Below are 21,799 nucleotides of genomic sequence, written 5' to 3'. Positions count from 1 at the left end.
CCTGAACAGCAGGGCTGCGCCTCGGACATGGCCGTCCGGACGGCAGGGCTGTGCCCCTGACGTCTCACGCCCAATGGAGCGCCAGGGCGTCCGCGGTCTGGTCTGGGTTTACACTGACGAGCCTAGGCCAGACCAGACGATCGGGAACCCCTGTACGGGCAGGAGGTCGGCAGACCACTGCAGGAGGAATCGGGGACCTCTATATGGGCAGGAGGTCGGCAGACCACTGCAGGAGGAATCGGGGACCTCTATATGGGCAGGAGGTCGGCGGACCACTGCAGGAGGAATTGGGGACCCCTATGCGGGCAGGAGGTCGGCGGACCACTGCAGGAGGAATCGGGGACCTCTGTACGGACAGCAACGCTGACGGACCACTCACGTCTGCCGGCGGCCGGCGCCAGGTAGCCACCACTCCTGTTCCCGATGTCCCGCAGCGGGGATGCGGAGAGCGTGTCGCGTCCCGGCGACAATCCGTTGTCGTGTCGTGCCTGCCGGAGCCATGGATCAGGTCAGGTCAGGTCAGGTCTGTCAGGGACGTAACCGAGAGGAGGCCAAGGGGCCCATGCCCTTCTGTTGATCCACGAGGTTTACACTAGGTACAGAATAAGTCCGCACGAATTCGGCCAAAATTTGCAGGATTTCGGAGAAAATTTGGCGGTGGTCTTCTCACTACCTGAACACAACTTTAGCTACGTGCCTGGGACTGGCTTGCGGTGCGGCGGGCGACGCCGGCAGCGGCGATCCAGTTTTGAAGGAGTGACGTCCGGACGATGCATTCAAGCTAATCTCGTCATATCTTGGACATGATTATCGATAAGTTACATACCGACGAGAAACGTACAATGTTTTTTCCTTTGTCATCCTGCTTCCATTGAGGTTCGGTTGAAAAATGCACAGCGTTTGCACCAGAACTCTTGCTGAAAGGCATTTCATGGCCGGCAAACTTGGGTTGGCATCCTAGACGGTGCATGTCGATACGTGGGAGTAGTTCCACACGGGTGAACAACCAGTGGTGATGTCATAGCTTCCAGGGCAAGCAACGATTCGACACTGGATACCGGTGAGTCACAGGAACGTGCAAAACGTTTCGTGCCATGAGCGCTCCCGTGGGCTGAGAGCAAGAAGGCCTCCGGTTACGTAGGCTTTTCCCTTTGTGCATATCGCATGACAGAGATAGATGAAGATGCCGTATTTTCGGCGTCTTTATCCCAGGGCAAGACCAACAGCTTAGCAGCACCGATTCCAAGCGGAATAAGTGATAAGCAGTTTACCCCACAAAAATCAGACATACTTGGCCCAGTAGCGCGATCATCTAACTTCCTCTCAGTTAAAGTCTCCTGTCACTATCACGAGTCATGCAGCACGTGACATTTCTGAGCATGTAACATCATGTTAACTAACGAGTCATGCAGCCACATCAACATCTTCGGTGACATAGTATCCCTGGACACGTCTCGATGACAATCTAATAACATGCTCACCAATGCTATTACATCATGTCACGTAAACATACCAGTCATATAGACGCGTTACCAGTCACCAGACATTGATATCCAATGACGAGGTCGAGCTTGCCGGTGCGGCCGCCCCAGAAGCACTCCCGCCTCAGCCTTCGCGTCGCGGGACAGCCCCGCCCACCAGCCGGTCCCGTCGCTTCCCACAGAGTGACGGCCGCCGCCCGCTGCTCCCCAGCCCGCCCACCTGCATGAAGGCGGCGAAGTGTCCGTTGGTCTTCATCTTGGGTCGGCCGTGGAAAAGGCTGGAGACGCTGGAGCCCAGCGCCGAGCCGAGCAGGCCGCCGGCCGTCTTCCCCGGAAAGCCCACCTTCTTGGCTGGAGCGCCTATCGACGGTGAGCGGCGCAGGCCCAATGTCAGACTGCTCAGACGCGCGCGCCACTCGTAAATGCGGAGACGCCCAACCCAGACTCACAGCGCCGCCTCCAGCGAATGAATGGGTGACATTCGCGGCGATTTAAACGGCGTGTAAACCCGCCGAGCAAGCGCTTAAGGGCTTTATCCTCTTAGCACCAGATAAGATGGCTGAAGGATCTCTCCTCCAGCCGCGGACCTTGGTCCACCGGCCGTATCATGACGAAGGGCGCGAGCAAAACCGATGGCGCGCATCCGCCTTAAAGCGTCATTACCACCACTTCGACGACTAAGCCCGGCCCGGCCAGATAGCGCCGGATGACACAGGCAGGTGCGCCGCCTGCGTGGGCTCTGCGTCACGAGCAAGCCGTCCGGTGCGGGAGTCACGGCGGCCGTCGTGCACCGCGCCTCATGTCGGCCGTGGCCGGCCGCGCGGCGCGCTGGACTCGCGGCCGAGCACCAGCCGTAGCCGGTGTGGACGGGGAGCGGGGCTGGCTGGACTCGCGGCCGAGCACCAGCCGTGGCCGGTGTGGACTGGGAGCGGGGCTTGCTGGACTCGCGACCGGGCACCGCCGTGGCCGGTGTGGACGGGGAGCGGGGCTGGCTGGACTCGCGACCGAGCACCAGCCGTGGCCGGTGTGGACGGGGAGCGGGGCTGGCTGGACTCGCGGCCGAGCACCAGCCGTGGCCGGTGTGGACGGGGAGCGGGGCTCACAGGTGTGGTGCCGCTCCGATGGTGGGGTCCGGGCCCGGTGCCGCCCGGTGGTGGGGTGCCGCTGCGGTGGTGGGGTACTGCTCCGGGCCCCGTGCCGCCCCGGTGGTGGGGTGCCGCTGCGGTGGTAGGGCACTGCTCCGGGCCCGGTGCCGCTCCAATAGTGGGGTGCCGCTGCGGTGGTGGGGTACTGCTCCGGGCCCCGTGCCGCCTCGGTGGTGGGGTGCCACTGCGGTGGTGGGGTACTGCTCCGGGCCCGGTGCCGCTCCAGTGGTGGGGTGCCGCTGCGGTGGTGGGGTACCGCTGCGGTGGTGGGGTACCGCTGCGGTGGTGGGGTACTGCTCCGGGCCCGGTGCCGCTCCAGTGGTGGGGTGCCGCTGCGGTGGTGGGGTACTGCTCCGGGCCCGGTGCCGCTGCGGTGGTGGGGTACCGCTGCGGTGGTGGGGTGCCGCTCCAGTGGTGGGGTGCCGCTCCAATGGTGGGGTGCCGCTGCGGCGGTGGGGTACTGCTCCGGGCCCGGTGCCGCTGCAGTGGTGGGGTGCCGCTGCGGTGGTGGGGTACTGCTCCGGGCCCGGTGCCGCCCCGGTGGTGGGGTGCCGCTGCGGTGGTGGGGTACTGCTCCGGGCCCGGTGCCGCCCCGGCGGTCGCCGAGAGTCGGCCACCGGACGTGGTCCGACTAACTGCCCGTCGCCGGACGACCGCTTCGCAAACATACCAATTACGCGCGCATATCGAGCCATAAACAATTTCGGCGTCCCACCGCTCGGAACGCCTTCTCACGGTGTGTGGGCTGGTGTCGCAAGCTGCGTTTGGCTAAAACTTCACTTAAGCGCAGCCTAGGCTGCAGCGGGGTCGGCGCTGGAGCAGGACGGGATCAGATCTCACGTCGGGTCCGAGCGCATGGTGAAAATGCTGCCACCGGCCAGGGTAGTGCGACTTGCTGCCAGACGGCAAGCCGTCACTCAGCGGCTGCGATTGCTGCGGCTCACTCAGCAACTGCAAGCTGAACCGCACTCCAACTGGGAGGGGAGCGTGCTGTGACGGCTACAAATCGCTGGTCTTCAGCAGCGTAACCAGCAGACAAATTCTCCTCAGCCCGCACCATTTGTCGCCAAACGGCGCCAAATTACCGATCACAAGGCCGGTGGGGTTGGGCGAGCATTTTCCCCTCCTTTGTTTTGCACGGCGACACAGAACCGGTGCCACTTTCAAATGTCTGGTATTTCCCAGCACATTGCCGGCGAGGGCCGTCACACGGCATCGAAGCGTCGGGCGTGCGGCGCGACCAGCAGCGCCGAGAGGCCGCGCCGACCTGCCGGCTCGAGTCGCCGCCAGCGGGCGCCACCCACCCGCCGGCCAATTAACATTCCCGACCTGAAGGTGGGCAGCGGCTGCGCACGAGCCCGACCGCCAGGCCGTCCCAAAAACGAGTTGTGCCAGGCTACTGTGGACGGCAGGCCTAGATTTGTCGGATTGATAGGCTACAAGCTCGGCCCGCTTCGTGGTTCGGTCGTGCGCCAGGGATGTGGTGGTTTCATGAACTTCTGTACGTGACAGATAAGCGCTCAATATCACGACTCTCGACTGGCGGTATAAGGTGACAGGGCGTCTGCAGTCCGTCCCGCTGATATATTCGGCATTCGGCCCCGACCAGGCCAGGTGCGGCCCGGGCCCGATGCCGGCTGACGGCAGCGAATCTGAACTAAACCAAACTCGTAGTCTCATTCATTTCCAGGGCTGAATAATGCATTCGCGACGTCCCACGCCTGGCGGCAGCGATAGTGTCCGGTGATATACCACTGCACGCGCGTCGCACGCCTTTGCGAATCGTGTCACATGATCCGGCGACACCCGAAAAGGCGTGATGTGTCAGCGATAGCAGGCCGCAGCGCACGGCTGGGCCGGCCGGTGCTGGCAGGGCCAGGGTCGGTCGGTTCATTCACAAAACTGTCGGCCCTGAATGTGACCGCTGGCGTAACAGGCCGTTGACGTAATCAAAACCATTAGATCTGCGATAGCTCGATTGATGGACAGCTCGGCGGACGCTGCAGCGGCCAGACGATCAATGATCTCAGAAGATAAGTGAGGACAAACAACAAACGGATGTGGAAATTGGCGTATATGGTAGTCCACCGCATTTTTTGACGGCGCTGTTAATCTGTCTTCATTAACTAAATCAGTCGCATCCCTTTTAAAGCCTCAGATAAAATCATCCCACATTTTCAAAGCAAACCAATCCCCTGGTTTTCCAGATGTTGTAATCGGATTACGGCCACGAAATGTCACTTCCGAGGAAAGCCGAGCCGCTGATTCGCTCGGCGATAGCCTTGATCGGGTGTAAACACGGTCTCTGTTGACAAGCCGGCGCTAACTCTCGCTCAGTGCACGCGCGTCCGGCGCGGCGCGGCGCGGCCGTGTTTGCACCGGAGCGAGGCGTCGCACCCTGCCGGTCGTCACGCGGTGACAGCGCATCCTGAGCCACCAGACCGGGCCTGAGGGGGTCACAGGGGGGCGGAAGCCGCCCCCGCACCCGGCCCATTCAGGCGCGGCCGTCACGTGACCGGACCGGCCGGTCACGTGACCGGCCGTATCGGTGACGACGGTCGCCGTTTTTACGGGGCGCTGGCGGTACCTGCTGACCTGGTATTCGGCGACAGGCGGACGCCCATGGCGCGGCGGCTGGCCCCTCGGCTGGCGCTATCTGGAGCCGGTATGCTCTCATAAAGAGGGGGACCAGCCGACGTAAAGACGAACCGCAGGCATGACAAAAGTGCTACCGAAATGGTCCGGGACGGTAGAGATAAAAAAAGGCCAGCACGCATTACAGCCATCACATGAGATGCATTAGAAAAAGTGCACTGCGGTGACCGCTACTTTCAATCCACAGACATGTACAGACTGCCCTTAAGCCAATGGAATGGAATCACGGATTGACCGTCTGCGGGATCCCATACAACGACTGGCAGAGGCGACCGCGCGCCAGGTCAGATCATCCGTATGTGGGCGCAGTCATCTGAGACAGAAGTGACAGAAGCGCCCGGACACGGTGAGCCGGCCTGCTTCGCCAAGAAGCCCGCCTGGTGGGCGTCTTCCAGCCCACGGAGGAGGTGCTTCGGTCGGCAGACAGATTGTCCGACGGTCCGGTGACGCCTGATCGCGGGGTGCTGCTAACTCTATAACAGCGCTGGTGTGACGTGCGGCCTTCGGCGCGGGATCGACGCTCAGCCGATATCCCGATATCTCACCGCCGGCATTTCGATCGATACCGACATCCTGCTCCGATGACGCACGTGGGCTCCCGTTTTCCGCACCAGAGACATGTCGTGACGGTGATAATCAATAGCGCGCTCCGTCGCCGCTGAAGGCCGGGCCACAGCCAACAGCCGGAGCCGTACAGCCAACACGCGGCGCAACACTTGGTGTGAATGGTGGACGTCGCGGTGGTCGGTGCACGTCCGACGATATTTGCATGATAGTTCAATGCCAACCAAACAATGGTGGCGTTACCAATCGTTTCAATGACGCGACGCCTAGCAATATGGCCAGTGACAGGCATACATGGCAAATGCGGCGCGGTAGGCGTGACAGGGAGCTCACCACCTTTCCTTGATATTAGCATAGTTCCAACATTTTTCCGTCATAGATACCGTGCCGACTGCCTTGCTACGCTGAGCTCTCCGTACTCTCAATTGGCGGTGACGCACATTAATCGTATGGGGCCATGTCGCCACAGGTGACGAGCTTTTAGGAAGCGTTTCTGGGGATTGAGATTCGAGCACGAGTGCACAATGAGCATGGTAGATATGCGCTAGTGGATTGTTTTCTGATTTCCACCATGGACTACGTGACAGGCTTCCCTTGACTCAATGTGGAGGCCATACAGCATTGTGTACCAGTGAACTATGTGACGACGTCAAGGGACTCCTCGCGACCATCTCGGGCATTCGGCGTTGGGCGCGAACGACCCCGCGCCAGACAGGCAGCCGGCTGTCCTGACCCTTGACGTCCGCTGCGCTCGGAGACGGCACGTTCCGCAGGCGCCGCGCGCCGCACCGGCGCCGCTGGCCGGCTACTCACCCTGGGTCGTGCAGAGCGGGCAGCTCTGGTACTGGGTCATGCACGTGTAGCAGCGCTCGTGGCTGCAGGCGTCGGTTATTTTTCGTTTCATTCCTTGGTCGAACGGCATTCCGCACACGGGGCAGTTTTCGTCGAGGTCGGCAGCGATCCGACGGAGAGAGGTCACGTCTGGAAGGAAGGCGTTACGCGCGAGTTAGTGACCTGATGGCGAGATATCACAACTGAAAGAGCGCGGTATCGGCCAGCGACGACGATGCACCGGGACAGGTTATATCTCAAGGTGAGGCAGTACACATTATACAAGTGAGACATCTGACATCAACAGTATGTGGAGTAGAGCAAACCATATGCGCTTAAAACACGAGATCCTCTGCGCCTCTGCCGATCGCGTCGTTTGAAGGGACGACGGGAAAACGGCACGGCGTCAGTCCGACTGGAGGTTGCCACACTCGGCCCCGACCACACCGGTTCGCGTGGCCGACGGCGTCCAACTCGACCACCCCGGTCCGCGTGACCGACGGCGTCCGACTCGACCACGCCGGTCCGCGTGACCGACGGCGCCCGACTCGACCACGCCGGTTCGTGTGGCCGACGGTGTCCGACTCGACCACCCCGGTTCGTGTGGCCGACGGCGTCCGACTCGACCACCCCGGTTCGTGTGGCCGACGGCGTCCGACTCGACCACCCCGGTTCGTGTGGCCGACGGCGTCCGACTCGACCACCCCGGTTCGTGTGACCGACGGCGTCCGACTCGACCACCCCGGTTCGTGTGGCCGACGGCGTCCGACTCGACCATTGAGGCCCCGTGGTCGCCGACCGACGTGTGTTCATTGTTACAGTGTGAGCCGCGGTTGGGTACCGCCAGCGCTGGAACAACCAACACCGTCCAACACCCTGGCTGGCGAGGCCGACCCACACGCTGCAGTGCCGTGCTGGCCGTCGCCACAGACGGCAGCCGAGCTCCGGCGAAAGTCGGCGGGCAGCAGCACAGCCCGGGGCCGGCACGCCGGGGTGCCACGCGGCGCCGTGCAGCCGCGGCCCTCCCACATGACAGAGGAACCTCGCTCTTGTCGCGGCCGCGTCACACGATCCCGGGAAGCAGCCAGCGGTGCCACATCGTAAACAAACTGGAACCAACGGCGCAGCCGGTTTTGCGCTCACCCGAAGCAGCGTCCACATCGCCGCAGCAAAAAGCACGACTCCTCGTCACGGTCCAAATAAAACAACAGCGGACCCGACCAACCCGGGTCTGTGAGCCTTACGGCAGCAGGGGCGGTCCACTGATAAGCGTGTCCATTTTCCGGACAGAGGCACTTTACGAGCATATGTGCAACTGCAACAGACAGTTCGCCAAAGATGTAATCGATTCTAGGGCAAAGGCAGCCACCCCGAGACGCGGACTGCATTCAGGGCACATACGGTGGTATGCGGCGGACCAGCTGCTATACCAGCTGTGACGGATACGGTTTGCAGCCGCGATGTCGGGATCAGGAGGGAGAAAACGGCGGCTAAGCTGCAAATAAGCCGGACAGAAAGCGATCTTGCCAGGTCAGCCGTCCCAATGCCGCAGGTCAGAGGGAGCAGCCGTGACCCGAACCCCACAGACCACACAGCTGCCTGGCGCCGATCAGACGTTTCCTGCCTCCCCAGCAGCCGTTCGTCGCCGAGCCCTCCCGGCGTTTTGACCCCAAGGCTGCCCTCAGCCCGGGCGGCAGCAGCAGCGGCGGCGGCGGCGGCCCTCCCTGCAGCCCGGTCGCTCGTGGGAGCGTGTGCAGGGTGCAGGTGACGGCGCGGCGGCCGTTCACCTGGCGCCGGCCGCCGGCCACGGCAGGCTCCGCGCTACCTGAACGACGGCTCGGCAGTAGGTGGGCGGGTCGATATCGCACTCGCCCCCGGCGGTGCCCCGGACCGGTGACTCCCACCGCGGTGTGTGCCTACCGTCGGGGCTCGGTTTCACTGCACGTGCGGCCAGCCCACCGACAGGGGAAGGGGGAGGGGTAAAACGGGCGAGCACGTTGACGTGTCACTGCCCATTTTCCACCAGGATAACCGTCAGCTGGCACAGACAATGGCAGGTTCGCCACGGGCGCGTCCAGACACTTTGACAGTGGTGAGACACACACAAGACTTGACTCCGCAAATCCTAAACTGCTACACCTAGATACTCATTGTTAAAATGTATTTGATGTGTTTGCGGTGCACTGAGTAACCGGAACCTGCCCTAAGCGGGCATGGTAGCATAGAATTGAACAAGATGAGATGATCGCTTGATCGATGAGATAGCAATTGTCACTAAACAGAGGTTATTATGCGAATTATGATCCTCATGTCCAAAATTTTCCGCATGAGCTCGGAATAATAAGCAGAGGGGCTATGTTATCGAGTCGGCTTGTGCTCACGTATCCTGGTATCACTCTGGGAGCAGCTTAGTCGGCTAGTTCAAAGGGTCAAACAGGCTTGCGGGCCTGGATGAAATAGCGCTTTCAAAGGAAATGAAGCTCAGAATGACTGCACGGTACCGAGTCCCTCGTGCACCCGCCCGTCCCCCAGCCTTGGGACCCGGACCACGGCCATCCCCCCCCCCCCCCTGCCGCCCAGCTGCCTTCGCCTCCACCCACAGTGGGACCCGGACCACGGCCACCCCCCTGGGACACCCAGCCGCCTCTACCTCCGCCTTCGCCCGCCGTGGGACCCGGACGACAGCCATCCCCTGCGCCGCCCAGCTGTCTCTACCTCCGCCTCCGCCCGCCGTGGGACCCGGACGACAGCCATCGCCTGCGCCGCCCAGCTGTCTCTACCTCCGCCTTCGCCCGCCGTGGGATCCGGACGACAGCCATCGCCTGCGTCGCCCAGCTGTCTCTACCTCCGCCTCCGCCCGCCGTGGGATCCGGACGACAGCCATCGCCTGCGTCGCCCAGCTGTCTCTACCTCCGCCTCCGCCCGCCGTGGGACCCGGACGACAGCCACCCCCTGCGCCGCCAGACCAGCCACCTCCCATGACGCAGCCGAGTATCGTCAGCCGCCGCCGGCGTGTCCCGACACGCCCGCCACCACGTGCGGGTTGCGCCAGCCGACGCAGCGTCGACGTCGACACCGCGTCATTTCCGGTCGTCGGCGCCGATGACGCGCCGTCTCGCCGGACCGTCGAGACGAGTCGCGACGCGCCGGAACCGCCACGGACGCCGGCCGGCGGCACGGAGGGTGAGGAGGGGTAGGGAGCGGGCGACGAGACGGCCCTGTGCGTCAGGCACAGGCGCAGCTGCTGGGGGTGCGCCGCCATCCCGAGTTCTCGCTGCCGATCACACCAACTCGGCCCGGTTCAAAGCATGTCAGACAGTAGTGGCTAGTCATCGAAGTCCCCGCGCCCGACGAAAAAGTAGTTTTTGGGCAACGCTTTCCCCCACCAGTGCTGATGATCCTTCTGCAAAGTTGAGTGACTGCAGAACACGGATACTCAATGACTAAGAGTTGATCGATTACTCGTAGTCTGTGACGTCAAATTCTGGAATATGATTTACGGGTTGAGACTGGAAAGACTCCACATGCACTCTGTCCATGTCGCCCCTTTGTAGTCCAGCGCAATCTTCTACGGTCTCAAAATGTCAAAAACGCTTCTGAGAAAACTAAATCTACTGCTCGGTTCCGTCTTAAACAAAAACATTGTCGAATGTTTTGAGGTCTCATCTATCACAACGGTGAGCGGGTCCAGCTTAGTGGTAAACTGGAGGCTTATCCAGTCGGTAAGAGGAGCTCCAGAGACAGACGCGGTCACCGGCTAATGGTGGCGGTTACACTTTTCCACACCATCCATGAAAATAGCTCTGGAAAAAATGTCATTCTGATTAAATCATGGCTCAAACGTGATGGATGTCGAATACCAATCGCAGATAACTCGACGAGTGCCTCCCTTGTCTTTGTTCTGCTGCAGCCAAACGGATAGGCAATTGTCGTTGATCCTTTACATTTTTACCCAGAAAGCCATCACTGGAAAATGGAGGCGTTAGCTGCCTGGCAACAAATGGTTTTAGAGCAGTTCTGTGATTATTTAAATTGACGGCATGACACAAACAGGCATTTGTTGAAAACAGGTCACTGTTTCCTGCATCTTCTGATCAGCTCACATGGTTGAGGTCTCCAAGGTGCTCTCCTCAAGGTTAATCGGCGGGAAGATGGTGACCAACGAGACAAAAGAGGTAAAGACCCCATGTCCTGAAAATCTCGCGACCACGCGACGCAGGCAGGGCATTTCAGCCCGTAGGCGCTGTTGATGGGCGCTAGGAAGATCGCTGCTGGGCAGACCAGCCCATTCTGTTATTTTCCAATGAATGCAGCCGCCACGTTCATCAGCAAAACGATGCGTCACGACTGAAGCAGACTCAATCACGCGCGGTTGTATTTTTCAAACTACGACCCTGCAGTCTTGAAACGGGCACTCGACCTCTGTCAGTCCGCGGCCGACCACTGAACGACGCCTAAACGTGCCACAACGGTACCATCTGCAACGGTGCACGCTCATGTGCAGGTGCAGGCGATGCTGCGAACATCGGGCGGGGCTCACGAGGGCATCAAATGACGGTTTAAAACATGGAAGTGCGTTATGTGTTGATCTAATGCAGTATTTGGGACATTTTTCCGAAAGTCCTGCTACATTGTACCCTGAAGGCACCTCCGTGGGTCGAAGACCATCAGCTGCAATTTTCATGAATCCGCTCTGTGCTACCGGCACACTGCAAACACGCATCGGACATAAGCACGCATTGACTCTGCACCCCGATCAGTTACCTTGGTACTTGGCACTGGCCATGGCTGAAGAGACTCGCGCACTCTCCCAGCTGACCACTGCGGCAGGCGCCAGTGAACGCTGCGATCACTGCCGAAGTGTCACACCTGCTCCTCTCGAGGGACACCAGCTCTGACCACCCGTCATCTCCACACCCCACCCCGCTGCAGTGCGCGGGCGACTGACTCCCGGCCACTCGTTCCATTCACAAACGCCGTCAGCCGGCCGGTACCGCCTCTGACACGGGCTCGGTTGACCCGACGGCCCCGGCGGTGGGTCAGCCGGGCCGTGTCGGTGCGCCCGGCCGCCAGTCGCGGGTCACCGCTCGCCAAACGTTCCCTGCACGAGACCGCAGCCGGTTCGCCCGCTTCCTTCCGTTCGTACCCGTTCAGACTTTCACAATTAGCGCCGCCGAATGGCCGCGGTGTCGGAGGCTGTACCAGGTAAGCCCACAGGTGGCTGCCTGGGCCCGGAGACCGGACCGGACCGGACGGGACCGAGCTGGCGCGGGCGTCGTGCTTGCACCTGCACGACAGGATGCAGCTAGGAGCGCATCAACGTCGCACTACGCCGTCCAAAGAATAGCTGGCGCCGCTACTGATCCTCGGAGCCTGCACCGGAGCCGCGACGGCGGCCGTCGTCCGAGTCCAGACGCTGTCGGACTCTGGCAGCGGCTGTCGGTCCGCCGGGGTACACATTACCAGGCGGCGCACGTGCGGCACGAGCAAACGAGCCCGAGCGAGGCTGCCAGCAGGACGCTAAGCCGCCAGAGGGCGCTTCAGAGGGCGTTGTGACCGGCGCCGGCGTCTGAGGCTCGCCAGCTGCATCACCGCCTCGGCCAACGAATCCTCACCGGCCGACACGCCCTCAAGTCAACATATAAATCGATTGCATCGATGCATATATGCATGCTTTAGATCGGTTGCAAATGCATGGGCACGAGGAAGGAGCAACTGTCATTTTACCGGGCGTGACGCCCAGCTCCGGGGATATATTTATGGTGACCTGGGCAGCCCCACCGAGGAAACCCAGACCGAGGCCGCTGGCCCGGCGGTCGTCGGAGCGGGGACGGCGGCCTTCTTGTCGATCACGAAGCGTGCCTATCATCCGACCCGAATACCGGGCCTTGTGGCGGCCGGCCACCGGCAGATTGGGCGCTATCTTCACGGCCGGCGCCAGCTCGCTTGCTGGAGTGAAAGAGCGTCACCCATATGAGACTTGTGACGTGCTAATTTGAAGGGCCGCTTTCTAATGCGGATTAGCACAATCAGATGCGCAATCTGCTTTTAAGGAACACTTGGCTGTTGGCGATAAAAATGGATGGTTGACATAACAGTGCTGTGAAACTTGAACCAACATTTATGTGATATCACTGCTCAGAAAACGACTGGTAACGGTAAAGACACGGCTCTGGCACGTTGGGTAACCAAGGACGGAAGCACGCTCATGCCTGATTGAGATTATCAGTCATGTCTTTGAAGAGGACCGTATTATTTCGTAAGGACATGAAGTTTTTCTCCCAGCTTGAGTCATATGAAAGCGGCCCTTCGATGAAAGTTGAAGTTTGTTAAAGTTTGTTAAAGCAAGAATAATATATCACCTCTGAGCCATTCACAATCGTTCTAAGCATCGCCCAAAATAGAAAGGATCACGCCTATGAGCATTTGACCATCTCGGGTCACGTGCTCGGGACCATGAAACATGTCGCTGCTGATTGGGCATCGTTAGCACAGTTATGTATACATCTTTGCTTATAGTGTAATCCTGGTGCAATTAACTCCTGTCAATTAATTTGCTAACAAGAAATGAAAAGGCATGTATGGTTGATAAAACAAAATGCAAAGTCATGGTTCTGTCAAAAGCGACGCCATTACTCTACCAGCGTCACTCGCGTTGAGCCACGCGCGGCTCGACATCGCTACAACACGTGCGAGAATGCCAGACAGGTGGCTGTGTGCCGTGCTGGCCCGGACCGCTCCCCGAGCGCGGGCCGACCCGCCCCGGCTGCGGCATCCGGCGCCCGCTCGCGACAGCAGGCTCGTGTCAGCCGTCGACCTCGTGGACCGGTACGGCGGAGACTGCCGGCGTTCCGGGCGACCTTCCGCTGCTGCCGCACCCCGGTCAAGTCCCGGGCGGCGAGCACGGCCACCTGCCACACCGAGCGTGCCACACCTCGGCCAGGTCCCGGGCGGCGTGCACGGCCACGTGCTACACCGAGCGTGCCACACCCCCGGCCAGGTCCCGGGCGGCGAGCGCGGCCACCTGCCACACCGAGCGTGCCGCACCTCATACAACGCCCGGATGAGAGGCGTCCGCGCGTGCCGTCTCAAAGGCGTGCCGTGGACAGCTGGTTGGAGGCGCGTGCTCATCGAGGGCCTCTGGCGATACTGCAGTGTGAGCGGAAAGCTGGGAGGGTGGAGGTGCGGAGGCGGGGGGGGGGGGGGGGAGGGAAGGTGGCGCCGAGCCCGGTGGATCGGCCGACTAGGCCGCCGTAAACGACCCGACGGCATTGGGGCCGGACACCGGTGCTCCTTATCTCACCTGCATGACGGGGCGGGCCATAGCAGTCAGATATCGAAGTAAAAATATGATTTACATGAGAACTTTGACCGCCGTGGGCACTGAAACTTCCTACAGGCCTATACTTTAGACTAAGGCATGCAAATGAAATGCTTCGACCGCCCCGTGTGAAATTATATAAAAGAGAATGAGTTATGCAGATGGGGTTGCGCGCAACAGCTTTGGCAAGGATTTATAGTCTATTGCATAGCTCATGGAAACGCGGTAAATGCACACTTCACTTCGCTAGGACACCATATATCATTGCAAAGGCCATATGAAGCGCACAATTTCTAGTTGGGTACATAAACAGGCACGCAACGTCATAACCCACATGGGAACGAGGCGCCGCGCAACTGGACACAGGGAGAAGGGTGTAGTTCAGAAGGATCATGAAAGAAATAATGTCGCTAGGTGTAATTCATGGAAACACGTCATCCAAAGCATTATGCGGGCTCGACTCAGCCGTTCCACCTGTCAGACGAGAAGGGTGTGACGGCCCTCGGTCGTCCCTTCCGATGGCAACTCGGTGGGGGCGAACCCAGCCGTCGACCCCGCGTCGGTCACACGCGTGAGGTGTTGACATCCCGCCCCGTCACCCAGCCCTTCACGCGCTGCCGCGGCTGATCAGCACCTCAGCCCCCGGTGCCAGCGGCTGATCAGCACCTCAGGCCCGGTGCCAGCGGCTGATCAGCACCCCGGCGGCGGTGCCAGCGGCGGCAGCGCGCTGAGTCGCGCGACCTCGGCCCGGCCGGCTCTGGGTCAGGTGCAGGGCGCGCCCGGCGGAGCGCGTGCCGCGCCGACGCCTTCCGCCGCCGCATTTGGACCGAGCCGTGCGGCCGGCCGGCTGAGGGATAGATGACGGCGGCTCTCTTACGCCCGACGACCGGGCTTCTTGGAGGCGGAGGCGGACACGATGGGGCGTGAGGGGAGACAACTTCCGCCACAATGACCACAGAAGCTTGCTATCCCTTCTGTGCCGCTTGAAGACCTCAGACGCCACGGGTCGTCTCCTCTTGCTCAATGATTGCAGCGTTCGGTTTGACATGTAACGGGTGTAGCTGAGAGGCAAACATTAAAGGCAACACCAGTCTTGGCGCTATGCAGCGTGGGCGTGTGGCAGAGATGGGTGCATTACTGGATCTTTGTCAGTTGCGGACTGCAGTAACAAGAGGATCTCGCGTGGAGTGTCCGGGTTCGACCCTCGGCCGCGTCATGGCCCCCAGCGGTACACTACCCATCGCAGTCGTCAGCGCTCCGTAATGGCGGGGACGTGTGCCGCGGCTGCTTAAAAGGCGCCCAAGAGCCAAGTCCACCAATGTCGATAAACAATAAGGAAAGTACTGTGTGACCATGGTCTTGTGCTGCACCTCTGACCATACATCTCTTTTCTTCTTTGCACTTTCAGCCATTCGTTCATTCGCTGGTTAGGTGAGAGCCTCTATTACGCGCACAGCCAAGTGGCGCCAATTTTCCTCCTTTCACACGTAAGTGACTGGCGCGGCTGCACACTTCATTAGTGCGGCGGCACGGCGTGAAAAGCATCGCGGCAATGCAGGCCACCCAGTTCCCGTGGGTACCTCAGCTACACGCTGCGGCCCAGCGGCGGGACCCTCCCAGCGTCGAACGGCGGGCACTCGGTCGCGCTTCTGTGGGTACCTCAGCCACACACTGCGGCCCAACGGCGGGACCCTCCCAGTGTCGAACGGCGGGCACTCGGCCACGCTCCTGCTCCTTCATGTGAGTTTTTAAGGAACAATTAGGAGAAGGCGATAACTGACGCATTCTATTTCGATTTCTAGTGAGGGTATTGCGGGGAGGTTTTGCACCCGCGGTAGTTAAGGAGAGCGCAGACAAGGGGGGCTGATAACAGCTGACAGGGGTGCGTACGCCCAAGGCAAAAACACCACTGTTTTGCGCACACACAAAAAAAAAACGGAACACTGACCACTTTTTGGGCACTTTCTACTGGGCCACACTTCGTCGGGTTGAACATTCACTTTTGACATCATGATCTTCCGCTGGTTCTTGGAAAGATAAAGACATAAAACGATTTTGAATATACCCGGTTCCTTTGCACTGCCCCGTTGACCAAAACAAGGATGGCCGTTGAGGCGAAATGCACGTGCAAACCGACGCATTGATAAATTATCAAGCGCTAAATTTCGAAGAACTCAACAAACGTCACTTCACTACAGCCCAGTGCCACACCCTAGCCGGAGGGAGGACCGCCCACGGTCCACGATCAACGCATCACCGGCGCCATCTCGATGGCGACCCACCCTGCGACACCGGGGGCTCCAATCTGACAGCCACACAGCATGGAAGGAGCGAGATCGAACCACCTGCTCGTCTTCATCAAGCGTCTCACAGAGCCCAGACCCTCTGTCTGCCTGTAGCTGAAGCTGGGGCTGAAGCTGGAGCTGAATCGTCTGCGTTTCACATAGCGCAGCAGGGCGGAGCTCGGAGATCATGGTCGGGCACCTCATTTTCCGGCCACCTCGCCGGCCAGCTTCGGGAGCTACGCAATCACTCAGTACCAATTATCCAGCCGGCCGGCGCACTGTCGGCTGATTAATGATGCCGCTCATGGCTCACACCCGTACAGGGGTGGGCGCGGCGTGTAATCGCGGCTGTATCCTGCCCCGGGCGGCCCTATCGCCGCCCATCGCGCGCGTCCCGCTGCAAACGAGCGCCGCCTCCGGTCGTGCAGCCCTCTGACGTCACGGGGTCCGGTCACGGCCGGCGCTGCCGCCGGCCCTACTGTGTTCGGGTCCCCCGGTCCCGCCGAGTCCGGGCCCCGCCGGTCCCGCCAGTCCTGTCGAGCTCGGGTCCCGCCGGTCCCGCCGTGCTCGGGTCCTACCGGTCCCGCCGTGCTCGGGTCCCGCCGGTCCCGCCGTGCTCGGGTCCCACCGGTTCTGCCATGTTCGGAGCCGGCTGGCGGTGCCGCCGTCGCAGCTGATGGAGAGAGCCCGGCCGGCCCCGGCGCCGCCGCAGTCGATAGATCCATAGCTGTCAGGCACCGACGCCGGCTGGGCCGACGGGTTCAGCACCCGCTCTGACGCAGTATGACCACGGGGTCAGGCCGGTGACACCGGCTGGGCGGACGGGCTCAGCAGCCGCTGTGACGCAGTATGACCACGGGTTCGGCCGGCGGCTCTGTCATACGGCTCTGAACAGCCGTGCAGAGACGCGGCCAGACGCCGGCGATTGCTGTTTTGACTGGGTCAAATCACTAGCGTCACAGAGGCCCTACTGAACACTTCAACTAAAGGCACAATTTCGGTGAGCAACCATCTGTCGCCGACGCCTTGCCCCTGGTCGACGGTGCGGTTTCAGACGGAACGTCCATCCTCTCGTCCCTCACTGGGGCCCGGTAGGGAAGACGAAACCTTCTTGACATCGCCAAACTGCCGTTACGTCATGACAACGCCATGTGAGCAGCGAGCGGTGCGGCGGATAGCCGCTACCGGCCGGCAGACAGACACACCGTCCGGACAGGCCAGCCGTGTTCGTGCCGCCCGACACAGGACGCCATTCAGCTGCTGATCCGCTGACCTGTCGCATATCAGCGACGCCCAATCTGTCTTTGGAGGTGACGGTGGCCTTTGCGACTGCCATCGGGCAGAGCTGGGCCAAAATGCCGGAGTCGTAGCGAGCAGGACCGCGGGGGAGATTGGTGTCGGTCTGGGACTAGCGTCGACCCCGACCCCGCGGGAGGTCCGCAGAGGTCAGGTGCTGCCCCCCCCCCCCCGCTCCCCCCCCGTGGCGTCAGCAGCGTTACTAGCAGGCGGCACATGTGCTGCAGCAGTCAGAAACCAAAGCGCCAGCGCTGTCTCTGCTGCACCGCTGTCATCGGCCATGGGCGAGATCACAGGAGCTGTTACTGAATCCGTTAACTAGGGGACTCAGCAGGTTGTGTTCGGAACTGTTGCGTTATGGATGTATGCGGCGCTGGGAGCGGGGCTGCACGCAGGGCCCGCTGCTGCACTTGTATATTGAGGGAAGGAACAGGCACATTATGCATAAACAAATATGCGAAACACCAGGCAACCACCATTCCTGTATGCACGAATTGCAATTCAGCCGATATGGTTTGATGCATCTGCAGGGAAGTGGTGCGGATGATGGCAGCGGAATGGTCAGATGATGTGATTGTCGGGACTGGAAACAAGCCATCCGGATACGGGTGCAGGTGGGGTGGGGCAAAACGAAATTAAATTAGTGACGTTTGGCGGAGAGTGTTGCTCTCATTTCTTCCGCATCGTTCTAAAGTAGCTAATTAAACGGATCTGTCAGTGCATTGTGTGGGCTCATCGTGCCCCGGATATACAGTCACTTGGGCAAATTACATTGCGGGAATCGTATAATGCACGTTTATGAACGAAAATTCGCGCACTGATCGACTTTGCCTATCGATAGAACCGCTCGTTAATTTTCATTAATTTATTTTCGTCGAAGAATCTGTGCTCGTCAGCCTTGGCGGGGTCCACTGCAGCACCCGTTAAATATTTGGCTACAGTGAAAGTGTGAATATCATGCTAGAACCGCCGGGAGCTTGTCAGTGACCCGTCATAAACGCGAATTGGGTGGTGAATATGAGTTAAGCCGTCTACATGAGACGAATTTTGCCAATTCATTCCCACAGGACGTGCTGTGCATACTGCACGGCGTGAAGCAGAGTTCAGTGATCATGTAGGTGACCATATACGGTTCGTCGCCAAATATAGCGAGCATGATTGCAACTGCACAGTGGGTCACAGGCTCTTGCGGCCAAAGGTGGTCAACCTATTCATAATGTAACATGATGCTCCAATGGTCATGTCACCTATGATTCTCGTGTGAAATACGGCTGATTAGTTTTTTCGCACATGTAAAAAGGCCACCTGAGGAGGCCATTTTGTGTTTAATATTATTTGGCGCTGTCCCTGACGTATGTATCGCATTGTGCAACCCGATCAGGCCTCCTGCAATGCTGTCGAGTGGTTCCAACATACGCTCTGTTTCTATCAGAACACTACGCCCAATACAGCACCACTGCCAACGGCACTGGGCAGGACTGACAGGAGGCTCTGGATCCCACCGCCACCAGCGGCTGCCCCTCAGCCGCCCTCCGCCGCTGGACTGACAGGACGGGCTCCGGATCCCACCGCCGCCAGCGCCTGCCCCTCAGCCGCCCTCCGCCGCTGGACTGACAGGACGGGCTCTGGATCCCACCGCCGCCAGCGCCTGCCCCTCAGCCGCCCTCCGCCGCTGGGCTGACAGGACGGGCTCTGGATCCCACCGCCGCCAGCGCCTGCCCCTCAGCCGCCCTCCGCCGCTGGACTGACAGGACGGGCTCCGGATCCCACCGCCGCCAGCGCCTGCCCCTCAGCCGCCCTCCGCCGCTGGACTGACAGGACGGGCTCCGGATCCCACCACCGCCAGCGCCTGCCCCTCAGCCGCCCTCCGCCGCGGGACTGACAGGACGGGCTCTGGATCCCACCGCCGCCAGCGCCTGCCCTTCAGCCGCCCTCCGCCGTTGCCTTCCCTCACAAGGCCGGATACGCGCCGCACCGCCGCGCGCGTCTTGCGCCCCCGTGCGGCGCCGCTGCCTGCTCGGCCCGCTAACCTCTAACCAGCCGGTGAGTTATAGCAGACGGGTAATTAGCACCGTGCGAGGTTTAGCGCCGGAGCCGTGATCGGCCTGGCCGCCGAGTGAGGAAGAGCGCAGACGCATGGCGCCTGGGGACGAGAACCACCTCGGGCGGGCAGCGGCCGCGACCCAGCCGGCGCTGGCAGGCCCGCTTCCCCGCTCATGGGGAGATCAGGCGCTGGCAGACCGGCCTTCCCGCTCATGGCGAGATAGAGTGGGACATTGCACCCGAGCATCGAAACAATATAGCTGCGATACGTCTCGGAGACAAAAAAGCATCACGTGCTGCGCATTGTGCTTTTATCAACAGGAAGTTTAACTTTTTGACGTTACCGTAGGAGGCGCCGACAGAAGGTACAGCAAAGGTTGAATGCTCCTACATACTCCTGCGTATTACATTAAAATATGAAGGCTTAAGATTAAATCAGGTTGAAAAATACATAAGCATGGCCAAGCCTATGACCAACAAAGAGTATGGCTACAAACAGCCCGAACCAAAACAGCTCAACACTCAGAGCTCGCCACAAGTAAATCTCCCCGTCGAGAATACGAGTCCAGAGACACGACACAACAGCCGGCGCGAGATGGTTTGTCGGAAATAGGCGCGCTTGATTTTCCAAGCTCTCCAAAGCCGCCTCATTCCACCCGAACTATGGAATGCCCGGAGTTTCCATGCAACAATAAGCGCTTGGAACAGGCCCACCGCTGAACAAATGCCAAGAATCGCAACGGCAGCGATCGTACCAACCACTGGCGCTTCCATCACGCGGAGGCTTAGAGGAGAAGCGCACGCTGCAGGCCCGCCAAACGGGCCGTCACAGGAGGGCCACCCAATCCCGACAGAAATGTGACGGCCGCGGTCGCCGCAGTGCGACACCGTGCGCGACCCTCCGCCACAGGCGTGACAGGGATGTGACGGCGGCGGCGGCGACACAGTCCCGGGATCAGACGGGCCGATCTATGGTTATGCCGGGTCCGACAGGAGACGACCGCGGTGGTGGGAGCGGCCGACAGCTGGGAGGGCCGCGGCGCGGGGCGGACCCGGCTGACCGGCCCCCGCGGCTGGCCCCGGCAGGATTAGCAGCCGGCGCCAGCCCGCAACAGCACGTAGTCATGAACAGCGCCTGCGCATGCTCTCTGCGTGACAAGTAGTGGATACTGCCCAGTGGCTATTGCGCACGTGCTGTCTGAATGTGAGCCAACGCCACGGTCTCACAGGGTACCCTATGGAACTGCTTCAATTTTTGTCTTCATCGACGCCAAAATCCGTTAAAAGATTTTCTTAATTGGAGGTTTCATAAACGATGCTGATGATGGCAAGGGCTCGAACATGATTTACCAGTACGGTTCAGCAATGCGACGTGCGTGGAATGCGCACGTAAGGCGGTGAGAAAGCGTTTTTTGTTTGCTGTGCGCAGCCTTTTGCCCATTACGTATCAACAACACAGTGGGTACGGTAAACTCTTCTCTCGCACTGCACACTGTGCGTGGGGCTGTGCGCGGTACTGCACAGCACGCACGCACGATGGATGCCATGTACACTGCGTACTTTGCATTGTTACGTCGCACTGCACACTACGATAGGCATCGCATCCCACAGCAGTGTATGTGCTGAACACTGCGAGCTATGTATGGTGCAGTTTAGCCCTTCTCATTGCCTTGTGACCCTGCACTAGCTTGTTCGGAGCCATCTGACCCGGTCCACACATTGCTCCCAGCAGGCTGGACGAGCATCCTGCTGTGGGGAGGGGGAGACACAAGACCGCCGAACGGTCTTGGTGCTCCCCTCAGCCACAACTGTGCGTCTGGGTCAAGGTTGGGGTGTGAGGGGGGGGGGAGGGTCGGAGTCGGGGACGGACGGTGCCGTCGAAACGCCCTGTCCTCGCCGGCAAAACACGCCTGACTAATGGGAATCCCTGACGGCCGGCTGGCGCGGGACACCGCCGCGCCTCAGCGCCTGCCCGATCGCTGCTGCCCAGTGACACCAGGGCAGCCAGACTGACGACACCGCCGCGCCTCAGCGCCTGCCCGATCGCTGCTGCCCAGTGACACCAGGGCAGCCAAACTGACGACACCGCCGCGCCTCAGCGCCTGCCCGACCGCTGCTGCCCAGTGACACCAGGGCAGTCAGAGTGACGACACTGATGGGCCTCAGCGTCTGCCCGAC

The 21,799-nt window shown here is 60.6% G+C and overlaps 1 protein-coding gene across 5 annotated transcripts in view; it reads right to left on the bottom strand.

Moving 5' to 3' along the window:
• The window catches only part of LOC119111965 (uncharacterized), a 112,585-nt gene that overhangs the window by 5,871 nt on the left and 84,915 nt on the right, over positions 1-21,799 (bottom strand). For 4 of the 5 annotated variants that reach the window (XM_037235865.1, XM_037235864.1, XM_037235868.1 and 1 more), the window contains 3 exons: positions 6,659-6,826; positions 1,702-1,841; positions 380-488 (listed from right to left, as the gene is read on the bottom strand). In XM_037235865.1, the coding sequence (XP_037091760.1) occupies positions 380-488; positions 1,702-1,841; positions 6,659-6,826 (417 nt within the window). Of the gene's footprint in view, positions 1-379; positions 489-1,701; positions 1,842-6,658; positions 6,827-11,440; positions 11,595-21,799 lie in introns of those variants that run through there. The other variant, XM_037235867.1, reaches the window with a different exon arrangement.

The sequence above is a fragment of the Pollicipes pollicipes genome, unplaced genomic scaffold (assembly GCF_011947565.3).
Source record: "Pollicipes pollicipes isolate AB1234 unplaced genomic scaffold, Ppol_2.1 Scaffold_7261;HRSCAF=8764_pilon_pilon_pilon, whole genome shotgun sequence".
In the NCBI taxonomy this organism is placed as follows: domain Eukaryota; kingdom Metazoa; phylum Arthropoda; class Thecostraca; order Pollicipedomorpha; family Pollicipedidae; genus Pollicipes; species Pollicipes pollicipes.
The sequence above is the reverse complement of the archived record's forward strand: the minus strand, read 5'-3'. Positions and strand labels throughout refer to the sequence as shown.